Here is a 25887-nt window from a genome sequence, read left to right as displayed (position 1 = left end):
TTTGGAGTCTATCCCCAAAACTATTCCTTGAGTATAAATCCCCACTTGACCTTGTTGGAGTCTGAGTCTACTCTCTCTCTTACTACAAAAACCCCATTGTAGAACCTCCCTTAAATAAGTCTGCCTTATCATCTTTAACAAATGTTGTGAATAATTTTTTCTAACACATACCACATGAAATTTTTAGAGTAGAGAAATAGTTCACAAGTAGAGAAACAAATGAGACTTTCAAAAGCAGGAACTGAGAGGAAGCCAAAAGTAATAAAAGAATCACTAGACATGAAGTGGGGCAAATCAATTTTAATGTCCTCATCTGTGAAGGAAGAGGCGTGATTGGGTGACATCTGTGGTCTTGTGAGACTCTCAGGAAGAAAGAGCCTGGCAGCGCTCCTCATGTCCTAATGTCTCCACCTGACACAGCCTAAAATGTTTACCTCAAGGCCAGCAGTGAGATTGGATCAGTAAATAGCCTTTGGTAAACATGAAAACACTTAAATTATAACTTTATCAAGCACATTTGCTTTCCTACTAACAACTACAGAGAATGAAATTGAAATGGTGACGAAGAGTAGTCCTTACAGAATCATATTGTCCTTCAAGACACCAGTTGAGCCTGGGTAATTTTCTGTAGTTTGATCTAAGATATAAGGGTATCAGGGCACGTGAAGAGGACTTGGAAGAGAGACAGGAAAAAGCCAAAATTAAAATTTCCTATTCAATGCTGACCTTAGATTCAGAAACAGTCTACTCTCATTCTGCTCCACCCTTCCTCCCTCCCACAAATTAATCCCCAATATGAGGGGATACAGATATGATTTTTACATATAGTCATGTGTGTCCAAATCTATCAAATAAAAGAAAGGTTCTGTTTGTCTCTTAATGTTTCACAGAACTTTTACTGGAATAATTTTTCAATGAAAGTTAATGATATGACTTAAATCATAGGCATTGTGGTGTGGATGAAATTTATTTGGTGGGACCCTCAGTAACTTTCAGAGAATGTGGTTAAAACAAGTACAAGGAGGGGCCTTGTGATCACTGGCCTATGGCGTAGACACTCTACACAGATTAAACAGCTAGAGAAGGAGGAAACAGGAAGTCATTTCAAATATAAACCACAAAGTGAAAAATCACAAGGATAAACTCAAATTGTGTGTGATAATTTGTAATCAACTGCTTCTCCTATGGACAGCTCTTTTTAGTGAGTTTTGGGGTGTCGGAAAATAACTGAATAATTTATATAATGATTGTTAATAATTCTCCCAAACCACATGATAAGGTGGACTGCTAGTTGATAGTAAAGATCAGTCTCATGTCATACTTTTTCCATGGATTCACAGGTCACAATGATGTTCCCTTTTCTGAATTCCTAGAGTGAAACCAGAGAGGAACCGAAACCATTAGCACTTTATTTTCTTTATTCTTATATTGTCTCATGTGTATAAATTGAGTTCAACCTATTCTGAACTATGTTTTATATTTCTTTTGTAAATTTTTCTTACCAGTCAGAGCTGAGTGTTGATTGGATACCATTAATAAGTGGTTGATTGATTGTCTGATCAAAAATACTAAATGTAGCACTTGTGCAGGTTATAGAACACTTATCTAGATTATTGAAATTTAATAGAATAATATTTGTAGGAATCTGGGGATGTAAAGTAGGTGCTTCGGGTCAAAATAATAACACTCTCATTTTCAATATTCTGTTCACTTTTGAAATGGCTTTTTTATTAATGTGCTTCAGGAAACAGATTTGCAGTTTCTGAATGGGAGCTAAATATTTTTCCTGACACTATGTACTTGAGAGCTTTCCGAAACCATGGATAAAAAAAACCATGAATGAGGGGGTTGCAAGTGGAGTTGAAGTACCCAAGCCACACTAAAAGATCAAGTACTATTATGGGAGTGGAATAGTCTAAATATGGGTCGATCAAAACAGCAAGAAAACAAGGCAACCAGCAAGCTAGAAACACCCCCATTACTATACCCAGGGTCTTTGCTGCTTTCCTGTCTTTTTTCTTAGATAGGTTGTTTTTCACTTCTCCCTTTGCGTTTTCAGACATATTGCTAATAACTCGAGCATGTCGCTTGGAAACGATAAAAATTTTGCCATAAATACCAACCATAATGGAGCCAGGAGTAAAGAAACATGTAGTGAACATTATTGTCCCCCAAAATTTGTTAAAAGTAAGTGCACAGAAATTGAAACAAGCAACAAGAATCTCATAGTTCTGCATACCAGAAACATTGGCCTCAGATAGAACCAACCCGAAAGAAAAAAGAGCGGGGGCCGACCAGCAAAATGCCAGCAGTCGCTTTATCATAGAGGTGGTCATTGTGGTTGAGTAGTGTAGAGGGTAACACACAGCATAAAATCGATCAATAGCAATGGAACAGAGGTGGAAAATGGAGGTCAGGCTTAGCATCATGTCAAAGCTTGCATGGAATTTACAAAAGCCATCCCCAAAATACCAACAGCTCTCTACTGATCGCACCATGCTGTATGGCATAATGACAAAACCCAGCAGAAAGTCCGTGGTTGCCATGGACAGAATCAGAAAATTTGTAGGAGAGTGAAGCTGTTTGAAATGAGATATGGAAATCATGATAACCAAGTTTCCGAAGACAGTGATGACCATGGCGCCAGTCATAATCAAATACATTATCATCCGGACATGAAAAGGACGGTTGGTGAAAGGACAGGATTTATTTCCAAATTCTAGACAACTGGATAGGTCTTCAGGAATATAAGTTAGATCCATGGTGCTTTATCTCTTCAAATTCCTAAGAAGATGAATCGGTGTTTCTTCTCTTAAAATGATTCCAGTAAATTTCAGCTCCTAATATGAGTACAATAAAGTTCAAAGTCACTTGTTATTACTTCAATTATAACTTATTTAATATTTAAAATTATATCAATTGTGCCTGCCTTCTGAGCTATTTGCTGCATTCGAAAATGAAAAATCTCAACTGCTTATCATTCCTGTTCTATTCTAGTTTATTCTGTTTCATCTATTGCCATATATTCATTCAACGTGGGTTTATCTATCAACTAGTCAATTCCCAGTAATGTAGAAGAAGATTTTCAAGAGTTTACTTCGCGTATCTGAGTTATCTAATATAGTCAAACTCATAAAAGCAGAGAATACAATAGTGGTTATCAGGGGCTGAGGGGGTGGGGCAATTTTGTTCAATTGGTATACAGTTTCAGTTATGCTAAATGGTAAGTTTTAGAGATCTGCTGTACAACATGGTGCCTATAATTAATCATATGGTATCGTGCGCTTCAAAATTTATTAAGAGGGTAGATCTCATGTTAAGTATTCTAACCATAAAAAAAAAAGACCATAAAGGGATGTGAAGATTCTTTGGAAAGTATTGAATATATTTATCACTTTGATCATGATAATGTTCTCATGGGTGTCTTCATATGTCCAAATTGTGTAGTTCTTTGTCTGTCAATCACAGCTCAATAAAGCCGTTTATTTTTTAAAAGAATTTATGGTTGACTTTCACCTTGATCAATCACTTTCCTAGTAGCTCCTTTGAACCATAACAAACTAATATCTTTTTCACCATAAAAATACTTAATACATGAAAGCGAAGTAAAACACAATATTTTTCTTTATGCATTCTTTCAATTATTGAAAATCTTCATTTGTAAAAAGACTACACATGTCTCAAGAGTTATAAATGGCACATCACTATTGAAATTCACAGAAAGTCATGTGCCTATACACTGAACCATACACCTAGGTCGATGTTTCATAGCTTCTCTACTCTCTGCTTCCTTTCCTTTCCTCTGTCTTCCTCTCCTGTCTTATCTTCTTTATTCTTCTTCCTTATATTGCTTGAGTCTTCTCACTTACCTGAGATTCTAACTAGTGGAGCCATGTTACACACTCTATGCCCAAGTGACCCATAGAATCACAAATTTCACACTCACAGACTCAGGCCAATCAAATCTCATGTGACTCCTGTTGGCCACAGGCATGTCTTTTTGATATACCATCATGAGGCAAAGAACTCTATCTTGTTCACCACAGGATTCTCAGTACCTTAGTTAGGGCTTACAGCCGGCACTAAATACATACTTTTGAATAAATAAATATATAAACAAATAGTAAATTATGTTCATTAAAAAATATCTGCATTGTTCCAATAAAAGCAACTGATTCAATATGTTTGAAATTTTGCTACAAATGAATGAACTAGTTCCAGCAGCAAAGTTCATGAAAATATCTTTCGAAATTAAACTGCTTCTGATGCTGCTGTAAAACAATCCCCTCGGAGTAGCATTTAAACAAACATTGCTGAGAAATTTGCTCTATACATACTTTACTGATCCTTTAGGCTAGTGAGAAGAGATCTAAAATTGCTGAATCCAGATAAAGCTATGAAAGTAACGCAATAAAAGCTGTATTTGGGAGTGGGTGGCAGTTGTGGCAAAAGAGTCCCCTCAGTATTTTATGGATGTGTTAAGATGGGGTTATAGGCTCTTTTCAGTCCCTTATGCAACGTTTAGCGCTTTACCTACCACTTACAGGAGTTGAGGATTTTCTTCCAGGTAAAACTCACATACTCTCAAAAATGAGGGAAAATACTGTGTTGGAGAGCTCAGACTTACAATTAAACTTGTACAGTATTTGAGTGCATGAAGGCATGTGCAGTTAAAGTATATTATAACCCAGGAAATTCTCTGTCACATCTCAATTGTCCATATGATCTTAACGATCACAGCCATAATATTGAAACAACCTCACACAGGTGTTGCATACAAGCAATTGCTTGATTCTTTTTTTCAGGATTGAGAGGATTCTATGAGATGTTTCAACATGAGATCAAAATTTCCACTTCACACACTTATATTTATGTAAGGGAAACTTCATACACTTTCAGAACTGGAAAAGACCTCAATTGGAATATTTACAAAGATTTATTTTCAGCCCCTTCGCTATCTTACCTTCTACAGTATGGCTTTGAAATCAGGCAGATCTGTGTTTGATTATTGGTTCCACAACTTATTAACCACATTATTTTGGAAGGTATTCCTGAGCCTCAGTTTCTCCTTTATAAAATACATGTTTCATTTAAAGATCAGAGATAATGAAGAGCCTATAACCCCATCTTAACACATCCATAAAATACTGAGGGGACTCTTGTGCCACAACTGCCACCCACTCCCAAATACAGCTTTTATTGCGTTACTTTCACAGCTTTATCTGGATTCAGCATCTTTAGTTCTCTTCTCACTAGCCTAAAGGATCAGGAAAGTATGTCTAGAGCAAATTTCTCAGCAATGTTTGTTTAAATGCTACTCTGAGGGGGTTACTAGGCACCTACCTAGTAAGCACTCAATGAAGCTCATATTAACCAGGTTTTAAAACTAACAATATTCTTTTGGAAAACTATATTCTGATTTCTAAATGACTAATTTTCAAGTAAATCATTATTTCATAACTTGCTTATGAGTTTCAAAGTTGTCTATGAAGATATATAAGGTCATTAGCATTATTCCTACTTTCCTCCCTGCTTTTCCTCATAAGAATTATGGCATTTCCTTCAATTTGACCATTTTTTTAGTCTTCCATGCAACCTATTATGTTGAACCACATAGCCTCTACGACAGTATCATTTTTGTAGGTCAAAGTGTTCAAATATTAACCATTTGGGAACTTTTCCTTTTCTCCTCAAGTTTCAATTTCAAGCTAGCTGATAAAAAAGTTTGTTTATCTCCAGTCACATACTTTTACAAGTAGTCAGATGTTTAATGAAAGATTATATAATGGAGTTAAAGCTTATTGAATAGAAACTTCAATGCAGTAAACACTTTTATTTCAGCAGGAGGACGAGATGGCCCGACAGCAAACTCTAGGTACAGAATCTAATTGTCATTAGCCTTAAAATAGGAATGGCATATAAGATACAATAGAAAATGAAAACTTACTATCCATGGTTCTAACGGGAGGCAAATATTTTCACATGCTATCTCTCAGGTACTGATCAACTAACTTGAGTGTCACCACTGTTATAAAACACGTTCCCCTTTTCAAAAACTGAACTATTCAGGTAAAAAACAAAATTGCCGTCGCCACCTATGTATTTATATATGTACATATGTAGGTACAGATATAAATTAATCCAAATTATTATTTTTCTCATTTTTATTTGTTGAAAAAACATTAGGTAAGAAGGATCAGCAAAGTAAGACATGAGCAATTAACGTTATTATTCTTTAATATACTGATTCAGATTAAATGTACTAAGAAACAAATTTTAAAGTTTTCTAAATTTGAGCATAAGTTTGGTTAATGTCCATAAATAATGTGCTTTTTCTCTCTCTTCTTAAATTCTGGTCGCCCTCGTTTCCTGAAATTTAAGGCTGAAGTCTAAAGTATTTTAGTGGGTAACTGCTTAAGAGAAACACATAAAATTTCAAACTAGCTTCTCTGATCTCTTCTTAATGCCTGCTCATGGTGTACCATGTAGGAGGAAGAGTTTCTTACCAAAACCAATTTAAAGACCTGGAACTAACATTAACAGCAATTATTCCATCATTGCTCTTGCCACAGGTCAGAAGATAATATCCAATTTTATATATTTATTAAAAAATTGATCTTAAACTGTAAGGTTTCAAATATAAATTCTATTTGTAGAGCTCCAAAATCATTCTTAGCCTAAAAGGAAATTCCATCTAAAGAGAAGTTTAATTTTTTATTAAACTTGTTAAATAAAAACAACAGGGTGTCAGTATAATTTCACGAATGATTGCAAAATTTAGACTAGTATCTTATACAAATGCTTAAGTGGTTTACGTAGTATAATAGAAAAGCAAAGTTTTGAAATTTATAAAAATTCATTATATTGGATCTTTTCTGGTTAATTCTCTAATATCTAACATAGACAATAATGAATATTTAAAGACTACTTGGAAGCCATTTTAGAGATGAAAATAAGTTGACTGTATTCAGACGTAGCACTGAAAACAGAAAAACAGAAGAAAAAGATCTCTTCTATAAATCTACTTAATAACTATCTATAGTAGCTTATACATTGCAACATCAAAAAGTAAAAATAGTATCTGGAAAACTTTTACTGTAAGTTTTTTCAAACAGCTCACAGTACACAATAGCCTTATAAATCCACATGGCTGTTGGCAGTGAGCAGAGATGTAATATTGAAAATGTTGTCTTCTTAAAAGCAGCTAGGAGCAAGTGACAGTAAATACACTCACAGAACAGGCAGAGCAGCCTTCATTTCAGAGAACAGGAGCAGAAAGGAAAGTGAAAATTAAAATCAAGGCAAAGCATCTTTGTTGTAATTAGCTATAAACTATAACATTATTTGAAAACTAGTAGAGGAGAAGAATCTTTACTAAAACTAAGTATCAAAGAATATGTTAGAAGTAGAAGGCCCAAGAGGAATTGATCTAAATAAATCTTTTATCAAGGCCACTAGTACTTATTTTTGGTGGCTACAAGGAAAAGGGCCTGGGAAAACACATCTTGGCTAGAACATCAGAGCACAGTCTTGCATATTACAAATGTATCTTTCAGCATCTGTTTTGCCTGAAAACCCTGGTAGTAGCCTTTTCTCCCTTCAGTCTGCAATACTCCTGCTACCTTTGGATACAGTGGTCCCCACACTGCCCTGCAAATTCCCATTCTGTGGTGGGGCTAACTCTTTTCCTCCACCTGATTGCCAGTTCTTTTATCCCTGATCACTTTGAATCTCGGTTCAAATATCTCTTCTTTCCAGAAACCTGTTTTGACTTTCCCAGTTGGAGTGAATCTCACAATATTATAGACTACTAGGGTGGCCAAAGATCTTAGAGACAAGTGTTTCCACTTCCTTATCTTATAGCTGACTTTGATTTCAAATACCTTTGTTCCCTTCTTCTGGCACAGAACTTTTAAAAACTGCCTTATCTTACCTGTAAATTTCTCAAGAAATTTACAGCTACTAAGATAACATCCCACTAACCATCTAACCCTTGAAATGTTTAACACAAAGCCGTGTACATGTCAGGAAAGCAGTAACAGCTTGAATTAAATGAAAAGGAAATGCCAACACATTATGAAACCTAGTTAATATGTATCTTGTCTCATGGTATAAAAGACATATGGTTTGAGAAAGTTAAAAATATTAGGAAAACAGTAAATGCTGCTTAGAAAGTAACTAATAAACCCACTTTCAAAACAAATAGCATTCCAAATGAAACCCAGTTAACAATAAGAATTCTGGATGTCTTAAAGTTTCTAAATTACTTGAAAGGCACATTTCCATTGCATTCTCTCACTGTTCCATGTATATTAAATAACAAGACCTTGAGGTAGCAATTGCTGCTAAATACTAGAACCAACATTATAATCTAGGTCTTTTGGCTCCTGTTCCAGTAAACCTCCCACCATCCCTTACCATCTCTAATAAGGGCAATGATTCATTTCTGATCAATTCAGGCAACAAAAAAAAGTCTATGGCTTCATCTGCTTACAGTTTCTCCCATCTGGTCCTTTCTAATCAAAGTTTGGTTCATACATCAGCCATATCATCATCTCCTGGGAACATTTTTGAAAATGAAAAATCTCAGACCCACCTCAAAATGGACTTCTTAGCAAGATACCTATATTATTTGTATGTCCATTGAATTTGAGAAGAACAGTTCTTAGCAATAGAGAAACTTCATTTTTACCTTGGGCATCTTTGTATTTGAAATGAGTAAATAACTTGAAGAGCAAAGAGAAACTGAATATCTTCAGTAAATGCTGCTTGAAAGAGAAAAAAATACCAAAAAAAAAAAAGGAAAAGAAATATGTAGTATCTGGCAGTAAACTAAATAGTATATAACAAGATTTTTTAATTAAGACATAATATCAGAGGAGTGCATTTTAAGATTATTGAAATTCATGAGTACCTTACATTTATAAAATCATGTGTTTCATAGTCCTTATACTTTTGGAAAAATATTTTTTATATTGGCGCTACATGTACATTTATAAATTGCCAAGCAAATTTTGATGGAAAATTTAAGAACTTTCTTTCACTTAAATATTATAATAATTATTTTCCAGTTGGGGGGGGAACCCATCTTCTCTATTGCAACCTATTTGTAACAATTTCTGATTCTCTTTAAAATTTAATTATCACTGTTCAATTATTTCAAAGCAGAGAATAAATCAACAATTAAAAAATAATACATTTCCACTTATTTTTATTGATTCATTACCTTTCCTCTCCTGAAAAGCTAGGTGTGAATCACTGTGTCTTTTCTGGTGTCTTTGCAGGCAAGAGGTCAGAAAATTCTAAAAAGTTTAGTGTTGACAATTAAGATATCAGGTTCATATGAGTTTGCTTCAGCTCTCAAGAGAACTGTAGTGAAGAACTCAGATCCAGGAACACCAAGGGAGGAACTAGCAGCAGAACCCCAGTAGAATTGTTCTTCTAATTTTCCTTCCTGGGGGGATATTGAAATATTCTATGTATTTTTAATGTCCCAAATAGTTCTCGTTTTATTTGTTTGTTTGCTTGGTTGGTTGGCTTTTTGTTTGTTTTTTTTTAATCAAAGGAAGCACAATTTCATAGTCACTTGGGTTTCAATCTAGGAAGATAGATACTGAAACTTCTATAAGAAACGTCTATCAATTAGAAATACATAAACATGTGTAGCTTGAATTAAATGTTGGCTGATATCCAAACAAGGAATAATTGCTGGAATCGTAAAAGATTTCTGTTTATACTTTGATTCTCGAACGTAATGAGAACATTTTGGGGTGGGCGGGAAGTATTTATTTTTGCTTTAGTGATTTGTACTAGTTTGACTAAAACTCTTGGTAAATAAAAGAGGGCAAGGGAAACTGAAAGTGTCACAAATTTTGAAAAAGCGAGTTCAGTAAAAAATATAGGGCGAGAAGTCAAGGGATCTGGGTTCTAGTCCTGCTTCGATAATTAGTTGTATAATCTATTGCAAATCACTAATTTCCTCAGCTTCTTTTTTCTAATCTACAACTTCCTGTAAAATTCTGGGTTTGGAAGGGAGATATTACTTTACTAACACTGGGAAATGAAAGCAGGATGAACGATGGAAGGCACAAAGCACATAGGAGGCTTTATGACTCGTTTGCTAGCACACTGGGCAGGATGACCACACTATGAAACTAAAAAGAGCCATAAAAAAGTACAGAGAAAAATATGCTCTAGTGAAAGGGGAATAACTGAGCAGAACTTTACAGAGGAGCTATTTGAATGATGTTGTAAAGTATGAAAAGAATTCTAATAGAGAGAAGTATCGTTAGAAATCTTTATGGCCCACATAGGCCTGCCAAATTTTTTATTTTATCTATAAGCACCAGCATAAACAATAACCACCATCACATATATCATCATTCTGTAAAAAGGACAGTCATAAATTCCTTTCCAACAAATGTCAACAGGCAAGCTTACACCAAGCTATTTAGTTTTATTTTCTATTGTCATATGTTAGCAAATTGAGAGGTAAATTTAATAAATATTAATTCAAAATTATTCTACTTTATAGTAAGGCTAAAATCTATTTTACTCATTTTTTTAGCGACTGGCATTTTAAAATAATGTTCTTTATGTGTGTGTGCATGTTTAAATACCAGAACATAATCATTTCATTAAGAAGAATTACAAAAAAAAAAAAAAAACCTCTTTAGTATCTAACACACCACATTAGGGTCTCATAAAGCACTTTGTTTTAATTTCTCCGTTCTTGTAAAATCACTTTTCCATTCATTTTGTACTCATAGTCTCTTTTGCCATTTCGAAGAAGCTCCTCTATTTCACCTTTACCCTATAGGCTGTAGGGAGGGAACAGCAGGCCAGTAAGGATTAAAGGGTGGTAGAAGGTCCAAATATATGTGCAGGCCCATTTTTGGTTAGCTAGGCAAGACTAACACTTAAGATGACAAGTGAAAAGTCACTGTTTAATTGCGATCTGTGCAATGAACTAAGGTCATAGCAAATGTGTGGGCAATTATGCAAACTTTTCCACAAAGAGAAAAAATTGTTAATTTGTTCACTGAGATATTGAAATTGAAGAAATAAAACCAAAAATATTTTGGTGAAACAGTTTACTTGCATACATGAAAACACATACGCAAACATATACATATATATGACTCAAATTAAAAATTCATAAGGCAATATTTACTCTCAATGCAAGTGATATATTTGAGATTATCTATTTTCTTTTATTCTACTTTGTTTTTCATTAAAAATTTTGTTTGCAGTCAGTGGTATACTGAAATCATTCATGCCCACTTGCAAGAATAGGTTAACTTTTCAAAGATTTTGAGAGCCAGCTAATATTACATTCAAGCTTAAAATCAGCTAAATGAAGATTAATATATACATATATATGCACATATATCAAGAAAATCATCAAATTATACAAATCAGAACTTTTTTTCTTTTCAGAGCCAGATGTTAAGCCTTTACCAGCACACCTCTGGTTGATGACCACTAAATCAATTTCACAAGTTATTAATGGGTCTCAACTTACAGTTAAAAAGACACTGGATAACAAATACAGTATTAAGTTTCCAGTATCCAGAGGCCTCTCCATCCTATAAATATTAGTTTCCTTTGCTTCCTTCTCTCATTATTCTATTATTCAAACATGTATGTATAAATATTAAGAAAAAAGGAATGATGGATTCAAAACACAACTTTTAGGTGTATATATATATATATATATATATACTTTATATATATTAAAAGTCAGGATACAAATTAGCAATACAAAATGTGGATGAGCCTGAGGAAGAAAAGAAGACACTGAATAGAATTCTTCTACTAACAAAATAGAAATTGCTAACTGCTACGATTAAAATGATATGAATGAGAACGCTATAATTAAGATGACATAAATGAGAACATGGGTTGAATCTGTGGCCTTGATTACAGAGTTTCCATATCCTCTTTCATTTAAAAAACATTTAATCTCACAAAATCTAGCAAACACTTAACTCAGCTAACAAGACTGATTCCTAGTAGAATATGGATTTTTTTTTTGAAATTGTCATTTCCATATTTATTTACCTGTAATTTTTAATTGTTGATGTTTCAAAATGCATCTGGTCAGACACAAAGGAAGAAAAAAAAATAGATATATCATAGAAAGTGTGTGTGGTGGTGAGACTCTCAGCTTGTGTTTTAATTCCTTCCAAATAGTATACACATTTTTGTGCGTCCTCTTCATCCCACTCCTGGCTTTTCTTCATCTTCTCCACCTTTCTAACATTCTCTTTTCTCTACCTGGAAGTTGTGGGCATATGAAGTATTCTGAAATGGAGGGATTTTTAGTTCAAAGAGAAGACTCCTTTTTTCCCCTCAAGTCTTTTAAATTAAGACCTTTCCATGGCAGCCAACATATACACACACAACGCACACACACACACACACACACACACAATTTGAGCAATTTCATTCTTATGAAGTTCAGTTCTTTTTCTTCAATTCACTCATACAGAATAAGTCTATTCAGTTTCTTTTTGAGTAAACAAATTAGTATTATGGAAATGTGAGCTGAAAATTTTACCTAGAAAAATATACTTAAGCGCTCTGCGAAACCAGGGGTAGAAGAAACCATATATTAAAGGATTACACGTGGAATTAAAATAGCCAAACCATGTCAAAGCATCAAACAAAACTATAGGAGTAGAGAAGTTCAAAAAGGGATCCAATAAAATTGTAAAGAAACAGGGAAACCAACATAATAAGAAAACACCCATCACTATTCCTAAAGTTTTGGCTGCTTTTTTGTCTTTCCTCATTTGATTATTTTGATTTTCTGGTAAGTTATTGATTGCACGAGAATGTTTTTTGGATACTGCAAAAATTTTGCCGTAAATCCCCACCATCACAGACCCAGGAGTAAAGAAACCTGCCATAAACAAGGTGGTCCCCCATAGCTTGTTGAACATCACTGGGCAAGAACTAGAGCAAGCGACTAAGATGTCATAGCCCTCTATTCCATCAGCATAGGCCTCCGAGAAGACCACTCCAAATGCAAATGCTCCGGGGACTGACCAGCAAAGAAGTAGTAACCGTTTAATGACCGGAATTGTCATTTTGGTGGAATAACGTAAAGGATAACAGATAGCATAAAATCTATCAATAGCCACGGAGCAAAGATGGAAAATGGACGTTATGCTAAGCATCAAGTCAAAACTATAATGAATCTTGCAAAATGTAAGCCCGAAATACCAGCAATTCTCCACCGATCTGATCATACTATATGGCATGATGGTAAATCCCAGGAGGAAATCAGTAACCGCCATGGAGAGAATGAGGAAGTTGGTTGGTGTGTGAAGCTGCTTGAAGTAGGAAATAGATATTATCATGGTAAGATTACCAAACACCGTGATGAATATGGCCCCTGCCATAAATGAATACATGGCAGCTCGGATACCCAGCGGTCTTTCACTTTCTGAGCAAGATCCATTTCCGTATTCAGAGCAATTGAATGTTTCCTTCAGAAAAAGCAGAAACACATGGAATTTTGTTAGATAGCAGATAAAATATTCTGTTTTATATAGTTTTCATAGGAAACTCAAGAAAGACATACTAGACTCAAGGAAGATACTTTATGCTGAAATATTAGTCATGATCTTTCTCATTTATCTTAATCTTTATTTGCAACTTCATAGAATTCTAACCATAGTTTAAATGATCATTTCTTTATACTTTTCTTGATTCAAATTACACCACCAACATTTAGTAAGCTCTTAATTTATGCCAGGACCTGAAATTAAAAAGAAGGAGGAAGAGGAGTAATAGGTTTACTATTGAACTTATAATAATTGATCCTTTTTGTGTGCATAAGAAGAAATACATATATATTAGATGAGACATTCACTTCTTTAAATAATTTGGGAACACCTATCAGTTTTGATTTGATTGTGGTCTATTGCCTTGTGGGACTAGGAGGTTTTTAAAAATGGTTTTATTCATGTATTCTGTTATTTTCACCATCCTTCAATTTTTTTCATGCTAAGGTTATTCGAAAGAGGAAGAATCATTTAAGAATGTCTAATGATCCAGTAGAATCCTCCTCTTCAGTTAATCATGAAGCCTTACTAAGCATCTTACCAGCCAGAGAAGCTAAATCAGAGGTGGGCAAAGGCCAAAACTGGACCATACTCACCTCTTTGTAAAGAGCAGATGTTTAGTGAGCTTTAGGAAAGCAAGCCATCTCCACTATAAGAAAAACAAATAGCTCATGCTCTGTCTGTGTCGACCTAGTATCTTCATTTTGTTTATAAAAATCAGCGTGCTACCATTTAAATATATATTTGGAATGTAACATGTTTATAAATGTTGGTACATTTCTATTTTAATGTACACTGAGGAGAAAAAGCACTATCTAAATACAAAGCATTTCTATTAATATTGCAGAAAGGCTTTGGCCGTCAGTGACTTCATGCATATCATATCTAACCAATTACTAATAGATAAACCAATAAGTTCTCAGCCTCTGTGATGTAAGAGCACCATCACACATAACTGTTTATTGAATGCTTACAGTACAAGGGACACAATGAAAGGAACAAAAAAGCATGAACTAGTCTACAAAACAGCTGAAGAGACAAAATATGTGAAACCTAAATGGTTCTGCACCACTGATAAAAAGCAATAGTTTGTGATTAATTGACCAAAGAGAGGTCTCAGGAAACTCTGAAATTAAAGATCAAACTAGACAAGAGAATTTCAGGCTGGGGCAGAGAAGAATGTTCCAGTGAGGGTGGGACTTTTGATCTAGCTCTCAATGGACCTGTGGGATTCAAACAGAAGAGAAAGAAGCCTATTCCAAGCAAAAGGAAGGGTGAAGAAAAAACATGACATTGTTATGAGAACTCTGAAAACCATTCTCAGAGTCTCCGAAACATAACAGAGAAATTAGAGACTGAGGAAAAGATAGTGTGGGGGAAAGAAGGGTTTCTAATTTCATTGTTGTCCCTCAAGCGGGTGTTTTTAGCCAGCATAGAGTTGGAGGAGCTTTCCAACTTGTTTCTCAAATTTAAGTAGTGATTTTAAAAAGAAAAAAAAAATAGAATTAAGTGAGCTACAGAAGAATAAATACAGATTTGAAATTAAAAGCTTTTCCCAGCTGATTTAAGTGTTGAGTCCCAGGCAATTTCACTCTCCTTATCCTTTCTGTTCTGGGGTCGCATTCCCACCTGTGCAGAATCAATGATCTAATTATGAGAAGGGACATATTTCAACAATGGAACTAAAGTTGGAGATGGGGGCATATGGGTAATCATAACCACATAATGGGAACACTACGAAACTGCATTTGGGATCTCTATCAACTAATGTCCTAACTGCTGTTTATAGAAACGACAGACTTATCCCTGAAAAATGAAAAATGCTTTTTTTTTTTTGACATTTTTATCCAAAAATTTCTAAAATGTATACAGCTGATTCTCAAACTGTATTCATTTTTAGCAGCTACCATAAGGATTTCTAATATGTATATAGCATTTCTCTCCTGTTTCTTCTAACATCCTCCCAGGAAAAAAGGAGAAAAGAGGAGAAAGGTAGGTAGGCAAGGAATATTCCCCATCTTGTTAACAAGTTTTTCAACTGCTTGTCATTCCTTGTTAGCCACCTACTGACCAGTTAAGCATCATCACAGAGAAAATACTGAGAGAAAATGCAGTTTTATGAAATAGAAAGGAAGGTTTGAATCACATTGAGTGTACTCACTAAGAAGCATAGGATAGCCAAAGAAAATATTGTTGGTGTATTTTAAATCACTTTATTTTTTGGAAAGTAAAACTAAGAGAAATACCAAATAATTTCATTTTCATGAAAATGGCAGACACACACACAATATTCTTGTGCTAAAAGCAACACCACAACACGCATTTTAAGATTTAGTTGCAAACTTCTTTGTGTTCCTGGCTTAGGGATTGATGTTATTATTCACTCTACCATCCCTCTTTTGGAGAAGTCTTACTCAATTCTTCTAAGCATCAAATTATAGGGTATGGAGCTCGCCTCCCTTTCTTTTTAACATTCAGGAACTTGAATTAACCAATCAACTCTAAGCACTATAATAAAATTCTTTGAAGCACATAATACGATGCTTACATTGCTAATGTGTATTCATATTCCCCATACACTTGCCATAAAGGGAAGGAGCACTTTAGATGACTATCTGGTGAGCTCATCAAACAGTACTTTTAAGCAAATTGCATTCATCATTCTCCATGGTGTATTTGGCATGTTTCTTGCATGTGACATTTATCATCAGTTTAAACCTTCAATGGTCATATCTTTCACACCTTTCAGATTGATCATCTGTGAAAGCTAAATGCATAAAACAATATTTTTAAGACTATATTCTTCGAGTGTCTTTTTTTTTTTTCTATTTTTTAAACCTGTTAATAGAAGCACATACAGATACCAGAATTGCAACATAATTAAATGGAAAGTTTGGCCTTTTCTTCATTACTGTTATGTTTATATGAAAAGCACAAAAATTAAAGATTTGGAACATAATGAATTGCTTGCTCATTCATCTTAGGAATAAATACCTTATCTAAACTTTATTCTACTAAATTGTTAAAATAAAAGTGTCTTCTACATTCCCCAAGGAAGCGATTAAATTGCAAGATTGTCACCATGCTAATAAAAACTTTTCTAATGTATTCTCATTTCTTTTTACCTTATCATTAAATTTGGAAGGTACTTTCATATTAAAGATTCATCTGCTTTAGCAATCACATTTTAAACTTTTAAGCAACATTATGAAGTCTTTCTCCCTGCTAATCATTCTTTCTGCTTTCCTTGAATTGTTTTTCCCTTACCAAAGCTATTGATTGCTTTCAGTTGTCCAATTTCCATCAAATATTAAACATTAATGAATCTTAACGTATGAAATAATGCATATAAACAGCCTGAGCACAACACCTGACATTTAAAGAGCTCTAGCAAAGGTGACTTTCCTCTCCTCCTTCTTTCTTTCTTCCTTGTTAAGATGAACACCACATGCAATAACATATTTGACCAAAAAGATTTCTCCTAAGAAAGCAATGGCAGGGTGTTGTATGTAAAAATCCCAGGTAATGCCCTCAACTCTCTGCTTCACTTGAGTGAATACTAGTGATAAAGAATGTATTCAGCCACTAATAAAGAGGTAACCTTTTCTAGGACTGTAAATCTTCTTCCCAGGAAATGTGTTCCACTGCCAAAAGGCAGCACATTATCCTGTTCACATATTTTAAAAGGCTCTGTATTTTATTACAAATTCATATTAAGTTCTGAAACTATAAATTACCACATTCCTACACATTCTCTCTACACATGACCAAAACACCACCAAAAAAAAAAAGGAATCAATGAACCAGCAACGCTATGGCATCATTAGGATGACAATTTACTTCTTTAAATAAACCTGAAGGAAAACACAGATTTGTCCTAATCCCTTCTCCCCATACCTGTTGCATTGTAGAAGGTGCCATTGTTAAACTCCTTACTGAAGGAACTTTATTTCTTTGTTTCTTTCTAATGCTTATATGGAACTAGAAAACCTGAACTATGTGATTTTGTGCTGCTCAATAACTTAACAATTAGTCTCAAGGGAATTGTGTCTGAAAAGTTAAAACAAAAGCAAAAGTAAACCCTACCTTTCTAAAGTTTAACAGCTTAATGAGCCTAAACCACTCCATCCTCTCAGGAGCCTCTGCTTACCTAAGTTTTCATCACCTGCAACACCGAGGGCTCTTAGTCTGCTATTATATAACTAACTGTAAAGCACATCTGAACCATTGAGTTACCGGTGGCCCTACGGAACCCGATCCCAACCACACATGGATGGGATTAGTGATGCAAGTAGAAAAACAGATATGTTCCTTCCATCTTAGGAAAATCTGAGACTGTCACAGTATACATTTTGTCTCACATTCTAGTCACTGAGAAGAGGCCTTACCATCCATTGGTTTTCTCTTTTTCCCTTCGTATAAATGTGACTAAAAGAATAAATCTTGTCAACTCTCTTAGACCTGGAATAATGGGGCATAATTATTATCTCTTTAAGGAATTCGCATAACAGTGCCAAAATCTTCTCCGATGCTATTAGCTTAAATCTACTCATATGTTAAAGAGTCTACGTTTTTTTGTTTATGTTCTTTTAAAATGTGAAAGTTCATTTTGCAGTGATGGGTAGCTTGCGAGCAACACACCCCAGATGTGGATGAAATATAATACTGGTCGCTAGAAGACATCAAGGTCCTACTTAAATTATAATTATGTCTACTCTGTGTGATCTCAGCTTGGCTCAGGGCTGCTGCATGGGCATGCAATTTGTTCAGTCAACTGGAACTTGAACTCCAAAGAGCCCATGATTAGTTTAATGCCTTGCAGTCACCCTCTTGAAATTCTTAATAATTTTTTTTTTAACAAAGAACTCTGTATTTTCATTCTGCAATGGTCGTCACAAATTATGTGGCTGAGCCTCACGCAATCTTTCTTAGGAGCTCTTTTTGAAGATAAGAAAGAGTAACTTAAAAAAAATCTCTTTTCATTTCAGAACACATTTATATCTACATTAGGATACAATGAGAAAATGTACATGAAAGTATTTTAAAAGAAAGCTTTATACATCTTAGCATAGTTGTTTGCCGAGAAGTAGAACTTAATTTTTTTATTTTTTATTTATTTATTTATTTTTTTACTAGCAGAAGATGTTGCTATTCAAAAATTGCTAAAAACTGTCTCTTCTTGAGGAGACAGTAAGTTGTTTTGGATAAACCTTCTTGATTCTGTAAAGAATTACTTAAGCATTCTCTTTTAATCATGTATATAAGAGACAAGTAGCAGGGGGCAGTCAGAACTTAAACTGTTGTTTTTAAAGAGCTAAGGAGGCAGCCTGGAGCAAAAGCAATGAATCTTGTGTTCTTTCATTTTGGGGTTTACTGCTATTAGACCATATCTAATAATCCAAAATATACATTTTGGGCCAGCTAGCAAGCAAGAACACAAGGGCTTTACTGATTGGGACTGACCATGAGGAAGAGTAGAAGGAGGATTGATGGTGCAGAGTCAAAACCAAATCCTAGAAATGATCTATGGCTGAGCCTTGAAAACCCTTCTGAACCAGCCTCTCTAATCCAGAGGGCAAGATTTAAAAGTAAGAGCTCTCTGGTGAATGTAAGTATAAATGAGCAGCAGCCCATTCCTCTTCTTTCAAGCCCTGAGAAATTGTGGTTTTCTCTCATAGTCGCATATCTCCACATCATTGAGGATGGAATGACATTGTTTTCCACCTGGGTGGCCACCTTTTTTTAAGAGTGACACCTTGTGGCTGCTTAGAAATAAATTTTCAGATACAGTTCTCAGAGAATATAAAAAACCCAAAGAGATATGGGAAAACTGGCTAATTAATTTAAATAACACAAAGATATATGATTTTATTTTGTACCTCAAGCTGGAGAAACTAAAACGAGTGGTCACATTTTTAATGGGACTCATATGTAAAGAAATTAAATTAGCCACAGTTATGCTACCAGTGATTTGCTTGTTTCTTTGTTTGTAGCATAACACCTATGACTATGAACTAGGTTGACAATAGTTTATGTGCACCTATAAGCTACTTTCTGCCCATTATCTCAGGTAGCTATTGCCTTTAATTTTGTTTCTTTTGTATTTTTAATAGCTTTATCAAGTATATTTGTATAAGTAAATTGTTGGGTTAACAGTTTTTAGAACTCTGTAAATGGTCATTATGTAATTCGTTATCTTTTGAAATTAATTTTGTTCTTATTTTTCTACTCAACTTTATACCATATGTAGCTATAGTTCATTCATTTTCACTGTCCTATAATAATCTACTTTCCTCCTATCAATGAATATTTGAATTATTTCTAGTTCTTTTGCTATTATGAAGAATGCTATTTTGAATATTCTGATGCAAGTCTGGTGTATAAATTTAAGAGATTTTCTTGGAGATATATATATAATTGCAGAATCAACAATATGAATATTCAACTTCACAAGACAAAAAATACATTGTATTTCAAAATGGCTGTGCTAATTTGCATTCTCACAATCAATATGCAGAAATTCTATTGACCTACATCCAACTCATGGTCAGGGTTAAATTTTTGACAATTAAATGAGTGAAAAGTGGTATTTTATTGCAGTCTTGAGTTGCATTTTCCTGATTACCTATGAGGTAGAGCACTTATTCATGTTTATTATCCTTAATTGTTTCTCCTATGTAATATTGTCCTTTTTTGCACACTTTCTTTTTCTTTTTGATTTATAGAATAATTTTTATATTCTTAATAACCTCTTATATATGTAGCAAATATATTCTCCCAGTGGATACCCTGCCTTTTCTTTTTGTTTTAGATATTTTTTGATAAACGCTTCTTTCATATCAATAAATTAATCAATTATTTATGTTTCTTCTAACTGTATTTTAAAACTCCCTCCCTACTTAAAAGTCAGAAAAATATCCATCCATATTTTCTACTGAAAATTTAAAGTTTTATTTTTAACATATAAGTTTTTACTTCATCTGAAATTGTGTATAGTATAAAGCATGGATATACTTTATTTTTTATATATAAACCATAAATCATACACACACACACACACACACACACACACACATATATATGTATATGTGAATGTGTGTATGATCTGGTCTGCATGATCTGGCTTCTGGCTACTATTTGACCTCATCTCCTACAACTCTCCTTCTTAAAAAGAAAATATTATCAGATTTGATGGAAAAAAATGCAACTCTATGCTGTTTTAAAGAGATTCATCTAAAAAATAAGAATACAGAATTTTGGAAAATAAAAAAGATAGAAAAACATTCCAAACAAATAGAAACAAAGAAAAATTTGTATCATATCAATATCAGACAATAAATATGTTAAGGCAAAAGGCATTGGTAGTAAAAAGGATAAGTTCCAATTACCAAGATGATAAACCTAAATTTAATAGCAGTCTTCAAATCTATAATAAAAAATGACCAAACTACAAGGAAAAACAGACAAAATCCACAATCCTTGTGGTAGATTTTAACACATATCTATCATTTAGACAATGATAGATTTAGAGAATAACTAAATGTCAGTAAGATTCTTAATAAGCTAGACTTAATGAAAATAATGTAGACTTCTGTATGAAACACCTGCTGAGCACATAGTTTTCTCAGGCATACACAAAATAGTTGCAAAATTTGATGAAATATTGTGATACAAATTCAGATCTCAACTAATTTCAAAGGACTGAAATCACATATATCATGTTCTCGGAGCACAACACAATTAAGCTAGAAATAAATAACAAAATGATAATTAGAAAAACTTCCTATTATTGGATATTAAAAGATATAGTTTAAATAACTCAATGACCAAAGAAGGAATCCAATATTGAAATTAGAATTCACTTTGAACTGGAAAAAGGAAAAAAATGAATGAAGGCTTGAAGGAGTTAGCTAAAGCAGAACTTAAAGGGATAATTTTTCTCTTAACTGCTCATATTACAAAAGAAGAAGGCATGAAAAATAACTAAATAACCACACAAATTAAGAAGGTAGAAAAAAAGCAGTAGAATATTAAAAAAAAAAAACAGAAGGAAAGAAATAATAAAAATAAGAGCAGTAATTGATACAGAAAACCAACATACAATAGAAAGGATAAACAAAGTCTAAAATTTTTTTAAGAAAGAGAGAGAAAATAAATAATATTAAAACAATATTAGAAACAAAGTAAGTATATAAATGTGTAATATTTAATATTAAATATTAAAAAGGTAATAAGAAGACATTAGAACAACTTTATGCCAATAAATTTGAAAAGCTATGTGAAACAGACAAGTCCTAGAAAAATATAATTTATAAAAACTGACTCAAAATAAATGGTGAACTGTCTATTCTACAGTGTGTGTTTCTATAACACAAATTAGTTTATACCCAATTGGTACATAGTACAATCAGATATGTTGATTCTTATGTGATTTTTTTCCCCAACACATTAATGTTTTGAAGTGATTACGGCAAACGTTCTCACAATTGAAGAAAAAGTCTTAGCAATATATGGAGACGTTAAGAATCTTTCTAAAATACAAATGGTGCTGCTTTGGTGTTTTGAAAATGACTGCAATTTCCACAGCATTAAACTATCTGGTGAGGCTAAGAGTGAAAATAAAACATTGCAAAAGCATGTCCTTCTGTGATAATTTGTTGACTAATGATCAATAAATAGCATGCCTTAAGTTAGATATTTTTATTTTTATTTTTTTTTGTATACTGATCTCTATTGGAAGCAAAGGCATTCATGGATCCACAATTTGAAGGAGCAAGCATGAACCCCTGGCAAAGAAGTTGACTGACTGACTGTGAAGCTGCATGCAAATTCCAGTAAAAATTTACTCTACTAATGTTTTTGTTAAGATTATTATTGCTTTCGTTAGGGTTCTAGTTAAAGAGCTACATAGTACTTGAGGGATCTGCCATAAATCTGATTTTTCTCATTTACTCTGTTATTCTTAGTGCAAAATTTTAAGAACATTGGTTTTTCAGATGCCCACACATATGTGAAAACAGAAACATCTGTGATTAAATAGTCTGTGACCATTAAAATGAATTAATATTTTCAAATGTTCTCATAAAGAAAATTGCATATCCAGATGGTTTTAATGGCAAATTCTACTGAATATTCAAGAACCAAATAATATTCATCTTACATAAATCATTCAGGACACAGGAAATGGCCAATTAGCCAGATGATTTTATGAGATTAACATAAACTTGAAACAAATCCTGACAAGGATCTACAAGATAGGAAAATTAAAGTTTATTCTTACTCGTAAACATAGATGTAACAGTCTATAGATTTCTGAATTATTTTTTTTAAAAGATTAATTATGCCTATGATTGCTTACCCCGATCAGTAAGCATGTTTTGATATTTTGACATTATGCCATCACTTAACATAATTCACCACATTATCAGATTAAGGGAGAAAATCTCAATAAGCACATAGTAAAATGCAAACCTATTCATCATTAAAAAAAAAAAAACTCAGCAAATTAGGGAGGAAAACAATTTTCTTAAGAGTATATACAAAAATAAAAATTTTCAGCAGACTTTTTATTTAATGATGAAACATTAAAAGTATTCTCTTGAAGATACGTAATAAGTCTAAAGAATCTTCTAAAAACACTTCAGTATTCTTTTGCTGGAAGTTTTAGCCAGTACAGAAAGGCAAGAAGGAAATGTATACAGATTAGAAAAAACAAGAATTAGGAAAAAAATTATTATTGACAAATGATATGTCTCCATAAAATATCCAAAATATACACTTACATTTTTAGAATTAATAAGAGAGATTAACAAGGTTGCTACTTTTAAATATCAGATATTGCTTTTCTAACAATAAAAAAGGATTAGAAATTATAACTTTTAAAAAGTTTATTTTTACAACATAATCAAAAAATATGTAAAGTAACTTCAAATAAAATTGTAAGTTATTTATGGGAAAAGTTTAAAATTGTATTAGAAGACATAAATGAAGATGTAAATAAATGAAGAAATATACCACACTCAGGGATTGGTGAAGGTGTCACTTTTCCTCAGATGATCTACAGATTTAACGCACTATCAAAATCTCAAAGGTTTTCTGTATGTGTGTTATTTGCTAAGTTGTCTCAAAAATTTACAAGAAATTATAAAAGGCAACAAATTATAAAACCTAAACTGCAGATGAAGAAAAGTAAAAAATGAGAGGAGGACAAAATGGGGAAGTATAAGGCAAAGGAAATATTTTTTACCCGATTTAAAGACAATATAAAATTATAATAATTAAGAAAATATGCTATTGGTATAAGGATAAATAAATACATCAATGAAGACTTTAATGAGCCTAAAAGCATATATTTTTAAAATATATATGGAAACAATTTATTATATTGCCAATAACAGATTAATGGAGAAGATTTAAACTTTCCAATAAATGGTACTAAGACAGTTATATAGAAAGAATAAATGAAATTGGATCTTGTCTCACATCATATACAACAACCAATTCCAGAATTAAAGTGAATTAAAACCTAAATATAAAAGGAAAATCTCTAAAATTCTTAGAAGACAATATAGGAAATTTTTTCTGATCTCATAGTGGGGAAGGATTACTGAAGTTACAAAAAAGCACAAAACGTGAAGACAATTGATAAATTTGACTACATGAGCATGAAGAACTTATGTTTAGCAAAAGTCATCCTAAGAAACTTAAAAAATAAGCTACTGGAGAAAGATATTTGTCATACATTATTGACAAAAAATTTGCATAGAAATATGCAAAGAACTACAATATGTTGTTTTTCCTAAACTAAGCGTAGGCTGCAAGGATGCTCATTGTGATTTTTATACTTAATCTTTATACCTTACATATATTTTAATAAATATTCTACTCAACTTTTATTAAAAACTATTTTTTTTGTAAAGACAGATTATCACAATGCACCATTCATATGTAATAATAGAACCTTGTCTGAATTGTTTTTGGAGAGCGGAGAAGAAAGCATCACCTCAGCCTGAGCAGGGCAAGCTTCAGAAGAGTTATGCTTATGGTAAGGCTTCAAGAATGAGTAAGTCAACCATTTGATAAAGGGTATTCTGAACAGCAGGAATCAAATGTTCTGAAAAAATAGAGTTTTCAGGAAATTTAGGTAACTTGGTATGGTTGAAATATAATATGCTTATAAGAGACGGGGAGAAGATACAGGTAGACAAGTAGGCAGGACAGATTCAGATTGTCTTTTATGCTGGTCAAGGACTTTGGACATTATAGTGTAAATAACACAAAAAGCACTACAAAACCACATAAGAATGTTCAACAGCAGAAGATATTAGGACTAGGGGCCAAATTTGGGGTTTAGGTAATTTGTAGCTGTTGTGCTGAGAACGGACAAGAGCGTCCAAGACAAAATGAATGAAACCAGGTGTGAGATTTATCCAAAGTACATGGATGGGAAAGCTAAGACCTAAATTAAGATGCATTGCCCACATTTGACTGGTTGGAGGGAGTAAGGAGGAGGAGTCAAGGATTACTCCCAGACTTCCAGCTTGAGCAATTCCAAGGATAGGGAACATAGGAAGAGAAGGTTGGATAATGGAATAATTTAGTTTAGTTTGGCACATACAGAATTTGGGGTGCCTAATGAAAAAGAGATGCCCAATAGACTGACAAAAACACTGGTGTATTTTATGTGACTTAGTCTACCAGAAAAGAAATTAGGAGAAAGCAATAAGAGCATAGTCACAAAAATGACCTTCAGGGTTTACTGTATCAGTTATATACAGAAAGAGTGGCATAGAATGCTGTAAATCTGAGCTCAAAATTGATAACCAGGGATATATTTTTTAATTCTATCTCTGTAACTCTGAATCAAGTTGATAATGGCTAAGTAAATTGTAAATAATAACAATATAATAACTTTAATTTATTGATCATGTGCTATGAATTATCTACTGTACATTTTGCAAACACTTGACAAATAATCTCATTTCATTTCCAAAAACCTCATTTCATTTCCATGAAAATTCCAGAAGGGTATAGAACATGTTGGTCTCATTCACATCTGTATCTTTAACATCAAGCTACCATAATGATGGCATATAAGAGGCGCTCAATAAATACTTATATGAGTAAATAAATTATTTAATGAATAAATCAATACGACAACCTTGTAAGTTATGCATTACCTATAATGCAAATGAGAAAACTAAAATGTAAAGAAGTTTAGTAAATTACTTCTGCTGTTGAACATTGCTAAACAGCTAATAATCACCAATATTTGAATATAAACTCAGATCAACATATTTCCAGGTACATTACA

At 33.2% G+C, this 25887-nt stretch overlaps 2 protein-coding genes across 2 annotated transcripts in view; both read right to left on the bottom strand.

Moving 5' to 3' along the window:
- Window positions 1-1713: 1713 nt before the first annotated feature.
- On the bottom strand, window positions 1714-13491 carry LOC120615814 (trace amine-associated receptor 3). Its single transcript, XM_039879066.1, has 2 exons — window positions 13379-13491; window positions 1714-2840 (listed from the first exon to the last, which is right to left on the bottom strand). The coding sequence occupies exon 2, from the start codon at window positions 2760-2762 to the stop codon at window positions 1731-1733; it is 1032 nt and encodes a 343-aa protein (XP_039735000.1). The 5' UTR covers window positions 2763-2840; window positions 13379-13491; the 3' UTR covers window positions 1714-1730.
- LOC120615813 (trace amine-associated receptor 2) overlaps window positions 12482-25887 on the bottom strand; it is a 30099-nt gene continuing 16693 nt past the window's right edge. Inside the window, exon 2 of the mRNA XM_039879065.1 lies at window positions 12482-13496. Coding sequence (XP_039734999.1) covers window positions 12501-13496 — 996 coding nt within the window. The 3' untranslated portion in view covers window positions 12482-12500. The remainder of the gene's footprint in view (window positions 13497-25887) is intronic.

This window comes from Pteropus medius, unplaced genomic scaffold (assembly GCF_902729225.1).
Source record: "Pteropus medius unplaced genomic scaffold, Ma_sr-lr_union100, whole genome shotgun sequence".
NCBI lineage: Eukaryota > Metazoa > Chordata > Mammalia > Chiroptera > Pteropodidae > Pteropus > Pteropus medius.
This window is presented reverse-complemented; position numbering and strand designations above follow the sequence as displayed.